The 18,953-nt window shown below is 35.6% G+C and overlaps 3 protein-coding genes across 3 annotated transcripts; all 3 read left to right on the forward strand.

The window, feature by feature from the left end:
• Positions 1–3,409: 3,409 nt before the first annotated feature.
• On the forward strand, positions 3,410–11,421 carry LOC132269160 (N6-adenosine-methyltransferase non-catalytic subunit MTB-like). Its single transcript, XM_059770249.1, has 7 exons — positions 3,410–3,575; positions 4,767–7,520; positions 8,615–8,698; positions 8,824–8,928; positions 9,061–9,169; positions 9,809–9,960; positions 10,777–11,421. The coding sequence occupies exons 2-7, from the start codon at positions 4,812–4,814 to the stop codon at positions 10,981–10,983; spliced, it is 3,366 nt and encodes a 1,121-aa protein (XP_059626232.1). The 5' UTR covers positions 3,410–3,575; positions 4,767–4,811; the 3' UTR covers positions 10,984–11,421.
• A 734-nt stretch (positions 11,422–12,155) lies between these two features.
• On the forward strand, positions 12,156–14,727 carry LOC132269161 (wound-induced basic protein). The gene is made up of 2 exons (XM_059770250.1): positions 12,156–12,411; positions 14,372–14,727. The coding sequence occupies exons 1-2, from the start codon at positions 12,341–12,343 to the stop codon at positions 14,442–14,444; spliced, it is 144 nt and encodes a 47-aa protein (XP_059626233.1). The 5' UTR covers positions 12,156–12,340; the 3' UTR covers positions 14,445–14,727.
• Positions 14,728–17,300: 2,573 nt separating this feature from the next.
• LOC132269162 (uncharacterized) lies at positions 17,301–18,921 on the forward strand. The gene has a single exon (XM_059770251.1). It carries the CDS (start codon positions 17,526–17,528, stop codon positions 18,741–18,743), a length of 1,218 nt encoding a protein of 405 aa, XP_059626234.1. The 5' UTR covers positions 17,301–17,525; the 3' UTR covers positions 18,744–18,921.
• Positions 18,922–18,953: the final 32 nt, after the last annotated feature.

Raw genomic sequence — 18,953 nt, forward strand, 5'->3', positions numbered from 1 at the left:
TCTCTCCACTTTACATATCATATTTTAAGGTTTTCAAAAGTAATGCCACAAGTTAACAACTAAGCCATGACAAAAAATATATATAATAATAAAATTAAATTGAATAAACAAGAAAATTATATGATTGTTATTAAAGAAGATATTGCCTTCATACCTCTATAGCCAAAGGTAGATTCAGGGGTGGGCAAAAGTGAGCTTCAGCCGACCAAAAAAAAAATTTGTTTTACCACACTACCTTAAGCCCAATCCCCAAAAATAAATAATAATAATAATAAATGGTAGTCCACCCCAAAGTTAGCCCAATCCAAAGTTAGTCCACTCCATTCAAAAATGCTGAATCCGCCCTTGATATAGCACATTTAAAATGGCTCATTTTTTTTCTCTTGTTAGACACCTATCTGATTTTTGGCCATTGTGTAACTCTTCCATGTCCTTGATTAATATTTTTGATGCCTTATATTTTTTTTTGGAAAATTATGTAATTTTTTTTTTTTTTTTAAAGGTGCTTTTGAGTTCATAAAATTTTAAAAATGTGTAAATAAGCACCCACATTATTATGTTTTTTTTTTTTTTTTTTTTTTGACAAAAAGTAAATATGAAAACTTGCTGCTCTGTAGCTTGAATAACACAACAACTGAAAGTTTTGACAGGGAAACTATAAATTAACAAAATAAGGAATTTACAGCAAACAAAAACAAACATCTGTTTTTTTCCCTCTTGCTTTGATATGAATTTAAGTTTATGTAATATATTTTATGATTTTTTTTGAATGGATTTTGTTTGATATGTGAAACAAAATGGATCTTCTCTTGTTTTCTTTTCTTTTTTTTTTTTTCTCCCAGATTTGAGTTTTTTAGCCCTAATTGATTCAGATCTTGAATTTTTAACCTTAGGTTTGAGAAAAGGGGTTGGAGTAAGAGATTGAAGTTAAAGGTTACAAATTAATGTAAGAAAATTGGGGATGGAGTGTGAGAGTGAACCGGAGCAGAGCAAAAAATTGAAGATGGAGTATGAGGGTGAGGGAGAGAGAACAGAACAGAGCAATGAAAACATCTTCCCTGTTGTCTCCTGATTGAATAGATTGAATGGGTTGTGGAGTGTAACAACCCCCTCCTCTTTCCAGAAACGGCTGCCATCAGAATGACAGCTTCCATGCTATGCCTTCCAACTGTCCAACCAAAGAAAATATTTCGGTAATTAAAACAGAGTTCGAATTAAGTTGTAATTTTTCATTTATATTTGAGTCACGATTTCAGAAAGGAAAAATTCAAGTGAAGTTACTTACACTTTTTTAGATTCATCAAAGAATAACATATAGGTAATGTAGAGGAGCACTTGTAATATATTTAAAATTGGATAAGAATACATAAGCTAACACTGAAGTCCGACTTATTAAAAATCATATTATAATCGGTTGAACTTTCTGCATGCGAATCACTATCGGGATAAAAATCCACCCGTTGAATCTCAAAATAAATTAGTTGAATTCTCTGCATAAAAATTACACTTTAGAAAAGTCCAACCGGTTGAACTTTCAAATAGAACCTACTAAACTTGTCGGTCAAAAAAAAAAACCTTGTTTGTCAACTTCAATTACATTTTTAAAGTCTGATTTAGATAGATGTTTTAGCATGAAATCGTAAAGTTTTTATACACAAATCATTAGGGCTTTTGATTAGAGATTTCAAAACTCTAGATAGCCGCCTTTTTGAGTTTTTAAGAGAGTATTATTTTTCTGTTTTTGAGAGCACACAACTATACACTTGAATGATTTAGGTTGTTGTACTACGATTGATTGGAGCTTGTGTGATTGAAGAACTTCTTGCTGCCGGTCATCAAAAAAGATCATATTTCAACTTCAAAATTAATATTTGAAGAAAATGAGGAATATATCTCACTTTGAAGGGATCAAAACTTTTGTGTAGTGTTTGTTGATCTATCAGCAAATCCTTTTATAAGAATCAAGAAAGTAAGCTTAAATTCAACTGGTGTTGAACGAGGGAGTCGCAACCAGGGATGGAGGCACATTGAAGTCAGTGGTGGCAATTTTCCCCATTGAATATATATATATATTTACTCTAAATTACAAAAAAAAAAAATTACACTAAATTCCCCCCCCCCCCCCCCCCCCCAACTTCCTGAATCTGTCCCGAGTCCCTCTCATAACTTCTTGAATCTATCCCTAGTCGCAACCGAAGAAATTCAGCGATTGGTTCTTAGTAAAGTGAAATTGTGTGAGATTAAGTCGAAAACTATTGTATTTTGCTTCATTTATAGTGAATTTTTTGCTAATAAATAAATTTTTCGCTTAAGACCACGTGGCATAACAGCGTTGGAGATTTTTCGAACGTTGAATAAATTCCTTCAACTAGGTTTCCTCAATAAAAATAGATTTCTCTCTGACTCTACCTTTTACGTTACTTGCACTTTAAGTTTTGTTTTGTGGGTGATTTAATTTGTTTTTATTTTGATAAATTTAATTTAATAAAAAATCAAATAAAACAACAAGTTGAACCTATTAATCCATTATAGGTTGTTTATCTATATTATATTCCACCATCATTTCGCATTGTGCAACTCACAAGAAAGTTGTAAACTAGGAAGCACATATACTGATACGGGATATAAATACGACACGATACAGGTATGGTGATACGATAAATCTCAAAAAAACAAGATACGAGTATGAAATAATATTTTATATATATATAAATTAACTTTTGAACAATTTTTAAAAAATATTATAAATCTAAATGCAATCATTAATATAATATAGAAGTTCATTTTACAACACATGAAATGAGCATTCCTTAGTCATCATCACTAATAAAATTTGAACATTTCTTATTAATTATAATATGTTATTATTGTTGAAAAAGTTGCATTTTAATGTTTAAACTTGTTTAAAATTTGTTAAGAAGTGTTGGATACGCAGTCGAAATACTTAAAAAGTATTTGACAAGTATCAGATACATGTTAGAAATTAAAAAATATATTTTAAAATTATGAATACGTTTAAAAAGTATCAAACACGTATTAGCGATTATCCGTGGAGTATCAAACACGTATCCACGATTATCCGTGGAGTATCGATATATCCGATACGAGTACGTTGCTCTCCTAAAAAGTATTTATGTAAATCATTTGATTTATTAAGAAAAAAGAATAGCCATTTCATAATTTTTAAATTAATATTTTTTTTAATGTAATATTTGTATTTTATAATTAAGAAAAAAATTAATAAATAAGTACTTAAACGAATCTTATTACGAATTATGCCATTCATCATTTATTAAGCACGTTATATGGATTTTGTGTTGCTACCTCAAGTTTTTTGTTTTTTGTTTTTTTTTTTAAAACAAAAAAATAGAAATAATAAGTTATACTCCACTTATTTCAGAACGATACTAGTGAGTAATGTCACTCATTCGCAACCCTACCATGGAGTTTTTACTGTGAGAGTTGCACGTTGAAAAAAATGGAATTGGGTCAACACAAATATATATACACCGCGATCTCTCCACCTTTTCGCCGCCTCTCTGCTCACTCTTTCCGGCGACTTTTCTCTCCGTTAGGTAAGCAATGTTTATATTTCTTTATTAATTTTTGGTTTCTTTCTTCTGCATCTATCTAGGGTTTTTGTTTGCGCCCTCTGTCGCATTCGCTATCTTGGTTTATGTTTCCTTTTCGTTAGTAGAACAATCTAGGGTTTTTTCTTTGTTATTTCTTCTTCTTCTGATTATTAAACGGGAAAGGGACGGGAATGAAGGTGTGAATTACAAAGACAATTCAGGGTCTTGGACTTTGATTCCTCAACAACCAAAAAGGGTATTGACGGAGGAAGGAGAAACTGAAGTGCTCCAGGAGCGTAATTACGCATCCCAAAATAATTTATCTCCATTGATGATTCTTCAGAACATCACTGCGCTGATTAAGCCAGGTGCTTAATTAACCCAAATGCATCGTTTTAGTTAAAGTCACGAGTTCAAACTTTTTCAGGAAAACACCAGAATCTACAGTGGACAGAAATCCGTCCAAACCCTAATCCCAATCTGTATGCTTGGTTTGATTCTAAAGGATCATCAGGTCGATTCCTATTCCACAAATAATATAATTGTTATAATCAGTTCATTATTTATTATAAGGATATAAAAGAACAAATCAGTAACAACCAATCCATGAGATACATATACCTAGATATAATCTTACTTCTTGCTGGTGGTACTACTAGTTCAGCACAACAAATAATATTAAAATTACCATTGGCTGTTTTGTATATACTATGTTAAACTATATATTTGTATTTTTAATAAGTTTTCCATAATTCAATGAGGTTTTCCAGTCCTGCTTCAATCTTCATTTTTAACTAAAATTTTAACTAAATTATGAAAAACAATTTATTTGGGTACTATGAATAAATTATTGGAGACTGGTGGGTACCATGGATTTTACATACAGAATAGAATGAATAAATATTTTTTTTTTGTTAGGAGTTAGTATTAGTTTCACTTATTTAAGGACATTCCTTGAATTAAAATTTAATAATTTGTACATAAGTTTTAACAAGAGTCATATATTTGATCCACGTATGTAGGAACTTCAAATGACAAGGTTCTAGAATTTTTTTGAAATCTATGTTAGTAGGGATTCTATGAGCACCGAGATTGTGAATAAATCTATGTAAGGAAAAGAATGCATTCGTTCTTAAGTCTCTTTGTCATTATCATTTTTATCTCTTCTTAGTATCAGCATGATTTTTTTTGCAGATTTGAACTGAAAGAAATTAATTTATTGAGGGGCCTTCTCTTGTAATGGATTCACCTGAACGTGGTCGGATTTACATTTCACGGGAATTCGATGATAGTTCAGATATAAAGAGTGATAGGGTCAGAGATGATGGAGAATGGGATGGTGCTGATAAGAGGAAGCACAGGTCAAGCAAGTCAAGAAAGACTGGGAATGGAGAAGAAGCTGAAGGATTAGACAGTAGTGGAAGGAAGAAAAGTACTGGGGACAAAAATGAAAGCCGAAAGAGGCCAAGTGAATCGAGCAGAGCAGGAAGTGATGAAGATGACTATGACACAAGAAGGGAGTCCCTTTCTAGGCAATTGAAGAAGAAACAAGAGGAAAGTGCATTGGATAAATTGAGCAATTGGTATCAAGACGGAGAATTAGATAATAAGCAAGATGGTGGAGATAAGTCCGGGAGTAGGGGACATGGTCGACCAGATGAGAGTGAGAGAAGGAAATCAACTTCAAAACTTTCAGGTAGCGAAAAATCGCAGGGCAGAACTAAAGGCAAAGATGAAATATCAAATGATGGAGATCTTGAGAAGCCACCAGAGAGAGATTCCAGATATTCTGAGAGGAGGGAAAGTAGCCGAGAAAAGGGTCATGGATCTTCTGAGCAGGGTCGGAACCAGAGGAGAAAATGGGATGAATCAGATGCTCAGAGGAAAGCCGAAGAAAGTAACCACGTGGAAAAGTCTGATCTTAGAAGTGGGAAGTCTTCTGATCCCAAGCATGAGAGTGCTAGAGAGAGAGGTATGTCTTTGAGAACTGAACCTAGTGAGAGCAAAAGCAGGGCTTTAGACTTCAGCAGTGACAAGGGTATGAAATCATATGATAGGGAAGATAGAAGAGTTGATGCTGAGAGGAGTAAGAGCAAGGGGAGGTCAGACGCCCCAGAAGAAGACAATAAAGGCATTTATTTGGCTCATGAAGACAGATCAGATAAGGAGGGAATCGAGAAGCATAGACAGCAGAGAAATCCCTCTGCTCTGGACGTTGCTGAAAGTCGGGAGAGACCTTTCAATCCAGATGAGGATGGTCATCCATGGACAAAAGACAAAAGTAGAAGAGAAGTAGAGTACTCTAACAGGACCGGGACCCCTGAGAGGAGTGGGAGGCGACATCATGAAACAGAGAACGCTGACGTGGATAAAGAAAGAAACATTACTTTTCAGCAGAAGGAACTCGAAAAGGATGGTTACAGGGATGATAGATTTAAAGGCCGAGATGATAGCTTTGTAGACAGGAATAGGAATCGGGAAGGTTCCAAAGACATGCTGAGAAGAGGGCAACCAAGCAGTAGTGATAAGGACACAAGAGATGGGAATATTGCTTACAATCAACCTAGAGATTGGGAGTTGCAGAGACATGGTCGTGAGAGGAATGACAATGAAAGGCCTCAGGGTCGCTCTGGTGGTAGAAAAGATGGAAACAGGACCGAAGCTGTGAAAACCTCGTCAAATTATGGAATTTCTAACGAGAACTATGATGTGATAGAGATCCAAACCAAGCCCTTCGACTATGGAAGAGAGGAGACTGGATCTGCTTTTGGCAGGAGAAACGAAGTTGGTCAGCAATATGATACAAAATTGGCACCAAATGATGAGGAGTGGGCAAATATGAGGGTGGACAGAGCAAGGAGGACTGATATACTCGGGCTTGGTTCATCTGCTGATGATTCAAAGGATAGATTTATGGATTATGGTACCACTATGCGAGATCAGAATTCATGGAGAGTTGACATTGACACTCAGGCAGGGAAAGCAAGAGGCCCGAAAGGTGTTGCGCCCAATCATGGTGCTAATAGCCAAAGTTCTGGCAGTGGTTCGCAGCCTCCATATGGAAATCAGGAGCCAGGTTCCTTTAGTAGAGCTGGTCCATTAGGAGTTAAAGGGAGTAGAATTGGGAAAGGAGGAAGGGGTAAGCCAGCTGGGAGAGACAGCCAACAGGTTGGAATCGCAGTGCCCATGATGGGATCACCTTTTGGACCGCTTGGAATGCCACCTCCTGGACCAATGCAACCACTGACTCCTAGTATGTCTCCTGCACCGGGCCCTCCAATATCCCCTGGCCTATTTATTCCACCATTTTCACCACCTGTTGTTTGGCCTGGAGCTCGAGGTGTTGATATGAATATGTTAGCTTTTCCACCTAATCTCTCTCCTGTTCCTCCTGGAGCATCAGGGCCAAGATTTCCTCCTAATTTAGGGAATCAGCCAAGCCCTGGCTTGTATTTTAATCAATCCGGCCCTGCAAGAGGAGTTCCTCCGAACATATCTGGCCCTGGTTTTAATGCTATGGTACCTGCGGGACGAGGACATCCACAAGAAAAAGGTCCTGCTGGTTGGGTTCCTGCAAGAAACAACGGACCTGCTGGCAAAGCTCCTTCTAGAGGAGAGCAGAATGATTACTCCCAAAACTTTGTTGACACTGGTATGCGACCCCAGAATTTCATCAGGGAACTAGAGCTTACTAATGTTGTAGAAGACTATCCCAAGCTTCGGGAGCTCATACAAAAGAAGGATGAAATTGTGGCCAAATCTGCTTCTCCTCCTATGTATTACAAGTGTGACCTGAAAGAACATGTGTTGTCTCCAGAGTTTTTCGGGACCAAGTTTGATGTCATTCTCGTGGACCCCCCTTGGGAGGAATATGTTCATCGTGCTCCTGGTGTCACTGACAATATGGATTATTGGACATGTGAAGAAATAATGAATCTTAAGATTGAGGTAATAATGTTTGCTCATAGCTCTTCCTTTTATACATCTATGATTTGTTGGAGGGTAAGTCGCTGAGTTTTAATTACCAAAATTAATGATACACAATGAGGCTCGGTATATACCCACAAGCTTAATGTAATTCTTCTCCAATGCTGTTGATAGATGGAGTAGTGATATTTATAATTGTATGAAATGATTATTCCATGTACTGAAAACTGAAATGTAGATGATATAGAATGTTTCTCATGTTGCATATAAAATAAAAGGAAGCCACACAAGTTAACTCCCGGGGGCATAAATGCATCTTGCATGTGTTAAACTCGGAGGACATTAACTCAAATATATTTTCTTTTTGGACCTTATTGTCAAAAAAAATGCGGCCCCGGGACTTCCTAAAGAAACTGCAATCGCAGTTTACCACTTACAAGACCACTGAGAGACCCTTCACCCACCCGGCACCAGTGGAAGCAAGCTCTATTGAATTAAGAATTCTCACAACAATGAGATCTACTCGACATGAATTAGGCGTTAATGAAACTTTTTACAGGAAATTTTTACAAAATTGTCAACAAATTCTAATATTATCAACTAATTAGAATGCTTCATTATTAGACCATGCTATTTGATTCGTCAAATACATCTTTATTGTATACTCTTTCATTTGTATGGCGAAAACCCAATTCTATGAAAATGAGTTATAAACTTATAGGACACCCAAAGAAGTCTTATATACGTGTGTGTGTGTGTGTGTGTGTGTGTGTGTTTTCTTTTTTCCAAAAAATATGCCTGCACAAAAGTAATAACAGAGGGTGTGATAGAGCCTCATTCAGAGAGAGTATCATTTTCTCTAATAACAATAGTTGTTAGAAACCACAAAAGAACAGGAGAAGAAAATTTTCAGGATCAAAAGTGAAACGAAGAAGCATCACTGCACATCTCCCGCCTATGTTGGTTGCCCCCTAGATGGGTATGCTATAAAAAACCTAGGAGAAGAACAATACTAAATGGATCAATTACTTTGACTGGTAGATCCATAAAGTTCTTGTCTTGACATTCTCCAATCCAGGTTCTGCATTTCAAACTTGATATTTAATGTGTTGCAGGCTATAGCGGACACACCTTCTTTCATTTTTCTTTGGGTTGGTGATGGTGTAGGCCTTGAGCAGGGCCGGCAATGCCTAAAGAAGGTATACAATTAAATCCTTAAGAAAATGGTTGCCTGGTTGTTAATTTCTTCCATTTTGGTTGCTGTAATTCATATGTCAGTGGTTTTTAACATGTTAAATTTTTAACTCTGTTTTCTTTCATGTAGTGGGGTTTCCGTAGATGTGAAGATATATGTTGGGTGAAGACAAACAAAACTAATGCAGCTCCAGGATTGCGTCATGATTCTCATACTTTGTTTCAACACTCAAAGGTTGGTTCTTATGTGCCTTCTGCTTTGTAGGCGTCTGCTGCCTTTTCACTTTCGATCTCACTGTTCCTTTAACTGCTCTGTGCATGCTTATTTGGTTTATTGTACCTTCTATTGTCTTGCATTGTGATGTAGGAACACTGCTTAATGGGCATAAGGGGAACCGTTCGTCGCAGTACTGATGGTCATATAATCCATGCAAACATTGACACTGATGTAATTATTGCTGAGGAGCCTCCTTATGGTCAGTTTTCTTTCATATCTTGGACTTCAATGACCCTGACATTGAAGCAATCTGTTTTATCATTTATGTTTTTGCTCTTTTTCATTTACGGTGGTCGTGATCTCATGTTACATTTATTTGATTATAAGTTGATTCAACTGCATATGTTTTTGAGTTGATTCAATTGCATATGTTTTTGAGTTGGGACCATTGTTTGGTGTAATGATAACAACTTCATCTCTAAGAATGCGAGTCCGGGTATGAGAGCAGGCATTTTGTGTAAAATAGTGTGTAATGGTTAGGTTTGTTTTCGAGTCTGTTTGTTCCAGCAGCCTGTATGGTTGGTACAACACTGTATAGTGGCCTTGTTTGTTAATTAATGTCTTATTTTAAAAAAAAAAAATTTAAAAATTTCAATCAATATATGTATGCTGTTTGTAGACATATAACAAAATGAAAGCTGGTGCTTTGATTGACACCCTCGAGTATGAGGAACTCATGTCATGACCAAACTATTATTTTAACAAGAAAAACAAGTAACAGGTTCCTAAAATGCAATCTTGAATATTCTGAAGCCATTACATGCAGTTCTTCTACGTAGCATTACTGTATTTGTAAGTCCGCACTTACACTGAAATCTTTCTGCTAATGGTTTTGCAGGTTCAACAGCAAAGCCCGAAGACATATACCGCATAATAGAGCATTTTTCCCTTGGCCGCAGGAGGCTTGAGCTCTTCGGTGAAGACCATAATATTCGGTCTGGCTGGCTGACTGTTGGTAAAGGACTATCCTCATCAAATTTTGATGCTGAGGTACAATGTTTTTTATCATGCTTACCATCTCAATAAGGGGAGGGAGAGTATTATAACTTGCTGAATCATCTTGCTCATCAGCTGATTTTCTCCCGAACTGGTCCAAATGTTAATTCAATTTTCCTCCATATGTTCAGTGGAAAAGAAACATTGAATTTTGGGAATAGTGTGTGTTTATGATTGATACGAAAGAGTATTATAACTTGTTAAAGCAATTTGTTATAGTACCTTAAGGTGTAGGGAAGTGGTTTTTTGCAATGGGTGTAGGTTTTTGTGATGGAAGTCATTCTTTGAGGGGAAAAAGAAAAACTACAATCATTGGCTTTAAATTTTAGCATTTGCATAAGATACTTTTGGAGGTAAAAAGGATGGTAAGATGTCGAAACAGATTCTGCCCTTTTTCCTTGTGGGAAAAGAAAAGGGAGAAGATTACTTGTCCAAAAAAAAAAGAGAGAGAAGGGAGAAATCGCATCTCTCTTTAGGTTAAATGAGATCCTGAAATAAGTTGAGAATATTGTTTCTTATATGACAAATTTTAGCTGCTAGGACAAACATTGTGATTTTCACTAAAAGGATGACTTCTCTTGCAATAAACAAGTATACTATGCACATCCATATTTTTCCTTTTAACTAATTTCTACTAGCAGTAAGTTAGTAACACTGTTCCATCATAATTTTCTAAATGGTGTGCATATCATGAGACAGTATTGTAATTTTTTTTTTCCTGAATAGACAGTGTATTTTCCTCTGCAGATATAATTATCTGAGTCTATTTTACTTCCCCGCAATTTCTGACATTGATTGGGTTTACTTCAGGGATATGTCAGGAACTTTGCTGACAAGGATGGGAAAGTTTGGCAGGGAGGTGGAGGACGAAATCCTCCACCAGAAGCACCTCATCTTGTTGTTACGACCTATGACATAGAGTGTCTTCGGCCCAAGTCACCGATGAAGAATCAGCAGCAACTACAGCAGCAGCAGTCGGCTTCCATCTCTCTCACAACGGCCAACCCCGCCAACTAAATGCCAACTGGAAATTCACCACAGAATCATAATGCTCCAAGTCTGAACCAAGAAGCGTCCAGCTCTAACCTTTCAGCTTCAGGTCCATGGGCTCCATCCATGGAGGGCTTTAAAGGACGAGAAGACGGCAATATGGCTTCAGATGATCGGCCTGTTGATGTATGGGTGTAATGAGTCTTGCCAGCACGTAAACAGGGAATATGGAGATTATAAATCTCAGAGAGCAATTATTGTGTTTTTAGCCAAAAATACTGGAGAGAAGTAAAGAAGAATTTTTTTTTTTTTTTGGTGGTTTCCCTAAAAATATAAAATGAATGGGAATGCCATTACATTACATCCGATGTAAAAATCTGAATCACTCTTCCGTTATGGAAAGCTGGAATAATTCTTTTCCCAAAAGGGGAAAAAAGTAATGCACCGTGACCATTTGTAACACAATTCGTTTACGTAATTGCTGAAGTTACTCCCTTATCAATTAGTGCAGGTGTAGTGTTTTATAAAAGTCCTCTTTGTCAATCTGACTATACTAGTTAATCTCATGATTGATCACTAATGAATTACAATTGGGTTCTCTCAAAATAACTTTTATTTTATTTTTTTAGTAAATAGTTGTTGGTAAATTTATAAGAGTATCAAATTCAATTATAGAGTAAAGTGTGTAAAAACTCTTCTTATAAAAAAATGTGTCACACGAATACAAATTCCTAACATTTAAAAATATGTACAAATTATTCTTTAATATTTATAAAAATTTCAAAATACTTTAATATGCCTTTAAAAAATGAAATGAAATTTTTTATTTTTATTTTATTTTAAAGATATTTAAGGTATTTCAATTTTTAAATTCAGCAAATAAGAATTATTTACCAGCAAATAAGAACTATTTACCCAATTTAAATTAAAAGATAGATTGCAGGGTTTGTAAATTAAAGTTTAGATCTAAGTTACATATAGTGAAAATAAGAACGAATTCAAGAATGAGGGCGCCAAAGAGATAAAATTAAGTCATAATTCATAAATAATGAGAAACCGAATGAAAGCATGAACGCAAAAGCGGGAGTATTTGCAACGTGAGAACGCACTTGGAATACGAGAATGACACTGGTTTAAAAGGATCGCCTCAACTTGGGTTCATAAAAAAGGAAAAGAAGAAACAGGGGTACAAATGGCATTGAGGCGGTTGGGTTTTGTTGACCCGATCCACTACGATCCATAGTATATAACGGCGATTCCTCATCTCTCTCATACACATTATTATATCGTTTAGAGAGGGTTATAGAAAGTTTGGTACTGCGCTACAAAAGAATTAGGTTTTCCGAAATAAGGGTTTTTGTGGAAGCTTTTCGAATCGATAAGGATGATCTACGACGTCAACTCTCCTCTCTTTAGATCCTTCCTTAGCCAGAAGGGAGGTTCTTCTGACAAGAGGTATTCTACTACCCCTCTCTCCCTCTCGGTATTATACGTGTATGGTGGCTTTCATTTTATTGTATATACTCATATTCATTGAATTAATTGATCTGTTCTTTTTATTCTTGATTTTGTTTCTGAAAATTTTGAAGACTAATTTTTACGTGTGGTCTTTATCGGCTTGAATTTGAGTAATAGACCGTTTAATTCGTTGCTTCGAAGTAATAGGGAAGACTGATTTGCACAGCATTCTCAGTTGCATATATGGCCTCATAAAATTTTCAGCACAAGAAGGCCGCGGGAATAGTAATTTTTAAACTATATTGATTTATGGTAGTAGAAAGCTATATATTAATGCTTGGTTTGGTGGCCACCATATATTATCTTGTAAATGCTTCAAAATATAAACGTTTAACTATAGTTGGAATTCTTTTATTTTTCTTGTTAATCTTCCGCAAGTAATACTAGATAATATTGAAAATTGACTTGGTTGGCTGAGTTAGAGAAATGGCTTGTGATTTTTAGTATCTAATGTTATTTTGGATTTTGTAACCACACTAGATAATAATGTTAAAGTTATTATTATTTCAATGCAAGTCCATCTAAGGAAAGGAGAATAGTTGGACATTCGACTTATTTATTATTCTTTGTTCTAGGGTTAAATTTTGTTTGCGAAGTAGATTGTAAGATAGTTATTCCTATAATATTACTTTTCAGTTGGAAAGTGTGTCCTTGTAGGTAGTTTCTTGATGGGATACGCTACTTTAGCTAAATGAATTATCTTGTGTAAACGCCTCCCTGCTGGATACTGTTACTGAATGCTAGGCTACTTTCTCCCTCTTTCTTGGGTATAATTTTGTAGGTAGTTTCTTGATGGGATATGCTACTTTAGCTAAATGAGTTATCTTGTGTAAACGCTTCCCTACTGGATACTGACATACTGTTACTGAATATTAGGCTACTTTCTCTCTCTTTCTTGGGTATAATTTTCAAATTTTGTACTTGCGGTTGTGCGACAATAAATTATATTTAGTATGGTTAAGTTATTGTATCCATTGCTGCTGTTTGTGTTCATTCAATTCCTTTTTATTTTTTTTATACAGTTGGCATTGTTTTAGTAGCCATTAATACCATCTACTTCACTTAGTGTATAAATGTTAGGTTACTCATCGACTAGGGATCTTTTAGTACACAAGAGATGTTGAGATCAGTCTTCTTCTATTTTAGAATTTGAATAAGTTAAAATATTATCAGGAGTTCTCAAGTGAATCAAATATCACATGCTCAGGTCTCTTCATTTATTTGTAGTTAGTACACCAGCTATGGTTTTTAGGGGATCATGATTATGTGATTGTTGGTTTTCTTCATTTCATGGGTCATTTTAGATACCATTTTGATATTTTGTTTTTCTGTTGTATTCAACAATGCAAGGGCAAAAAAAAAATCGTTATGGATATGCAGTAAAGCAAATGAATGTTTCACATAGAACTATTTGAACTTTGTAATTTTTTAAACGAAAAGGATTGGAAAGATATTCTAATGGAAGACGAATTGATGAATCAGATATTGGAAGACATAAGCTACCATGACCCAGGTAGAGAGACACCACCGATCCTTGTTGCCAATTTTATTTTTCTAATTTAAATATAAATAAAATTAAAGCTGAACTTAACAGCTTCCAACTTCAAAGGGAAGGAAAATGAAAATCTCTGCTCTTCATCAAAGATCTGATATTGTTTTCTTCATTTATTTTCTGGCTTAGTACTTTCAAGGTTTCATTCCCCAAATCGTAAGTTGGATGAACTAGACTTATTGCTTAGGTCGAATATACTGAATCTGCTGCTCGGGCCACTTTTCCAGTTGTTCTCAATGATTCCAATCTTTTGACATAATTCTGACATGCTGGTCTAATTTTGACATCTGTTGGTGGTATGATTGTGTTGTTCGTGATTTTCTAACATGTTTCTGACATTTCCAGGAAAAATGAAGAGCAGAAGCCGAAGGAACAGAGGCCAAAAGCTAATGAGAATAAGCCTGTTATGAATGAGTAATGGCTGTATGCAATGATACCTTAGCATGGGTAGGTTCAAGCTCTTTTAAGTTCAATTATGGTGGTTGGTGATTTCTTTTTTTTAAGTAACATGGCAATTGCTGAGACTGCGACTTTTGATTTTGCACGAGTTCCCTTCCTATGTACTGTCTGAAAATAGATATTATTATGATTGTTGCAGAGGCTAAGCTTTGTAAAATTTAGTTTGCTAAGTGAGTTCATACTTCCCGGTATGATAAATCAATCACTAATGCTATCTATGAAATTATGTTTGCTCCCTAAAATCATCTTGTCTTAACATATATATTGTCGTCTTTAAAATATCAGTAATTTTAACAGTTACAGATCAGTAATTTTAACGGTTACAGATGCTTGTTTTGGTAGCAGCTTCTAGAGGGGGTGATATTTTGGAGTTAGGGTATATCTACCCAACCTAATGTTGGACCAACACAAAAACCGAGTTACACCTCTACCATCTAGGACAACCACCAAAAGCAAGTAGTGCCTTTGTGACATAGTCAACAAGGTAGGGTCATGGTGCATTATTGTGTGAAATCATGTTATTTGGACACGGGCCATGACCAAAGAGGATGTTATTCCTTTTCACCTGTTTATGGGCCAAACACGAGGATGCCTATATTTTCTTTTTCTTTTATTATATTTTATGAAAATACAGTGTTCTTTAACAAGTGACCATGACAGATGCAAAAGAAAAAAAAAATGTGCAACCTGTGTTAGTGTTTTTTCTTTGATTTTTTTTCCTTTGTTATTGTGTATTTTCTACAATTCGTTCTTTGTTTTATTGAGATGATATTAGACAAAAAACACCGAGTTGTTTTTTTTATTTGGAATGTGTATTAGTAAATTATTAAAAATGGTTATTCACATAAATTTAAATTAATATAATGAGAAATGTAACGGTCATTCAGGTATTACTTGAATACCGTTAGGAAATGTTATTTTGGCTTCCAAGGAGAGTTGATCATCTCTCTCTCTCTCTCTTGGGTAGGTCAATTTAGGCCAAGGCATGAATTTTGAACTATTCATCATTGTATTACATTATGGGAACAATACGAAGTGTTAAAGTTTCCATCCACTTGTAGCTCATATATAAAAATGAATTAAAATTAGTAATTTTTTTATACTTGTAGCTCATATATAAAAATGAATTAAAATTAGTAATTTTTTTATAAAAAAATTATTGTACCCTAATGGTATTTGGCAAACTATTGTATTTTGATGAGTCATTTTCATTGAGGTCTGAAAGTGCATTACATTTTTTTTTAGTTGATACACACACACTTGTGTTACTGAGTTTCGAATTCCACTTGCTTTCACTGAGTTTCGAACCCCTGGCCTTCCTTTGAAAAGTAAAAACTTGATACTGTTAGTCCAATGACCTGTTGGATGTTGAGTGAAAATTGTGAAAAAGACTCCAAACAAATCTAACCTTTATTTTTAGCATATAAATATTTTAATTTAATTATTACACCAAGGAAGGACTCCTTTCAACTTGTACTTTAAGACTCTGAACAGAGTTACAGAGGCACAACAAATCTTGGTCAAAGAAAATCCGAACAAAGTTTACATTAAAATTAAATACTGTGTGTGGGAATACTAATTAAAAAGGCGTAACGGGGTTTGACAGAAAACACATTGGTCTCTCTTGAGGTGAAAAGTTGGGGGAGGCAAGGAGTGCATGGCACTCGAGTGGCCATAAGTGGTTTCCCATGTGAAACCAATCTAACCCTCTACCTCAATCACCTCCTGTCTACTGTTCTCTCAATAACCTATTTACCAACATTACCCCTTCCTATTTACAAAATGTGGACTCCTCAATTAATTAGTAATAATAATAATAAAATTGGTAAACAAATAATATTACAATTTAGAGAAAGTTGAATTAGAAAACATAATCTAATAGCCAAAAGGAGGAGATACAGAACATGGTTTGTTTGCCTTTTCTTTTATTTGTTTAATTGTAGGATATCCGAAAAATAAATAAATAAAAAAATTGTAGGATATAATTTCATTGATATGGAGCCCATATGGGCACTTGATTAGTCAAATCTGTCTTTATGTGCTATATAATACTCTATTATGGTTGTCTATTATGGGTCTATGTGCCTTAGCAAATGGTGTGAACGTGTTATTTCTTTCGAGTCCATGACATGCTAGTGACACCCACCCCTTTCTTAATGCTAAGAGTGGTGGATGAGTGGTACGAGTAGATAATAATAAGATGCCTCATTCAAATTAATTAGTTCTATCTCCTTGTATAGCTAGCTAGCTACATCCTACACCTTCATCAGTATGCTTTGATTCGAGTTTGACTTTATGATCAATCTTATAGGCTGCATTTTATTACTATCTCTGTCAAAAAAATAATAATAATAATTAAAAAAATAAAAAAATAATAATTTAGTGTCAATTTGAGAATTGTGACTCAATTGCATTTTATTACTTGCTCTATCTCAAAAAGAGTCATGTTTGGAGAAATGCGACATTCTTTTTAAGACAAAAAATGTATATGTTACAGTTTCAAAGCATAATTTTATTCCTGATAAGTGAGTATTAAATATTATATATATATATATATAAAGTCCTAACAGGATAGAGTAGATTGAGATGTATTGTTTGGACGCATTTATGGAAGACCAAGAGAGATGCGCTGGTGAAACGATGAGACGGAGTCCAAAAATCTTTTCCTTGTGGATTTTTATTACTCATTACTGATTAATGTGGCATTTATGCAGATTCTTCTTGTGAGGGCAGTGGGTGGGTGGGAGGGATAATTTGGTAATTTAACAAAAAGCAAATAATTTGGTGGTTATAGAAGGAAAAAAGCTTGTAAAGTAAATGCTTCTTCTTTCCATTCGTTAGTTAGTCTCTCTCTCTCCCTTCTATCCCCCTTTATTCACGCCGCTTTCACTTCCATTATCACACATTTCTTTCCCATTTCCTACAACAAAACAAACACCACAGACCCTCTTCTTCTCCATTCCACCACCATCTTCCAATTTTCTATTCCATTCTCTTCTCTGTCTCTTTTCTAAACAAAGAGAGAAAAAAGAGAAAAACAATGTCTGAGCTGTGCTTGTCAAGCACAACCAAGACTACTACCAGTCTTCTCCTCTCTGACTTCTTCCTATTTTGTTCCTTCATTCTCTCTCACCCTCTCTACTTCTCTTACTTCATCTTCTTCTCTCCTTACCTTCTCAAACTCCTCTCCTTTCTCTCTCCTCTCTTCATCACCACTTCCCTCCTCCTCCTCGCTCTCCTCACCCTCTCTCCCACCCTCCATCACAATTCTACACCCCAATTGCTTGAATCCAAAGTTGGGTTTTTTCTCTCTACATACCATGCACTTGTACACACACTCAAGTCCAAAACAGAGCACAAAAATGAAGAGTTTCATCAATTTGATGAGCTTGAAGCCTGTAGAATTGTGTTCGACACATCTATTTTCGATGTAGAAGAAATCCCATTTCAAGATTGCTCACCACCACTTGAATCAACCACCATTGTCGAGAGTTTGAGTACCGAATTAGGAAAATCAACACAAGTTACTCACACAGAAACTACTGATCATCAGCCTGACATGGAAGCAAAGTCTTTGGAAGGTTTTTTACAAGCATTGGATGAGTTTGAGAGCATGACTAATTACAATGTGGAAGAGAAGAAAATTGAGTCAAAAGGCCCCAAGCCCGATAAAGTTGAAGGACAACAAAAGGAAGAGTCAATTGCGACAAGGGGATCCGAGGCAACACTTATTAAAATAAGAGTTGCCACCAATAAAGTTAACACTGATAACGGAGACGAGTACACTAATTGTGCTGACAATGGCGGAGAGTACACGTCAGACGTCACGGAGACGGAGATTAGTTCGCGGACATTGGATTCGAATCTGGGGAGCTATGGATCAATGAGGAGGGAGAAGGAATGGAAGAGGACGTTGGCGTGCAAGCTGTTCGAGGAGAGGCACAATGTGGAGGAAGGCGGCGAAGGGATGGATTTGCTTTGGGAGACGTACGAAATGGATTCGAGTAAGAACAAGGGGAAGGCCATGGGCAGCATGAAGAAGAAGGGGAAGAATAAAGGTGAGAGTGAGTACTACGAGGACGACGAGTACGACGAAGAGTTGGATGGGCAATTGTGTTGCTTACAGGCATTGAAGTTCTCAGCAAGAAAGATGAATCTAGGAATGGGAAGGCCTAATCTTGTTAAGTTTTCCAAGGCCATCAAAGGGATTGGATGGTTGCATCGTGTGACCAGTACTCATGGTAGTAGAAAGAGGTAAAAAAAAAAAAAAATCTGAGTTGGTGTTGGTGTTTTGGCTTTTAATGTTAAATTGCCATGGCAAAGTATGTGTAATTTATTTCAAAATTAAATTAAGTAAATATGTTCCTTCCAATCCTCGAAAATTCGAATATGTATTCTCACGCTTAATATTTGTTATTGTATTTTGCAATATATAACTCTTTTAATCCTCATATTTACCAATTTAAAC

The sequence above is a fragment of the Cornus florida genome, unplaced genomic scaffold, assembly GCF_030987335.1.
Source record: "Cornus florida cultivar Cherokee Brave unplaced genomic scaffold, ASM3098733v1 CherokeeBrave_3.0.0_Hap2_Chr08, whole genome shotgun sequence".
Classification (NCBI taxonomy): domain Eukaryota; kingdom Viridiplantae; phylum Streptophyta; class Magnoliopsida; order Cornales; family Cornaceae; genus Cornus; species Cornus florida.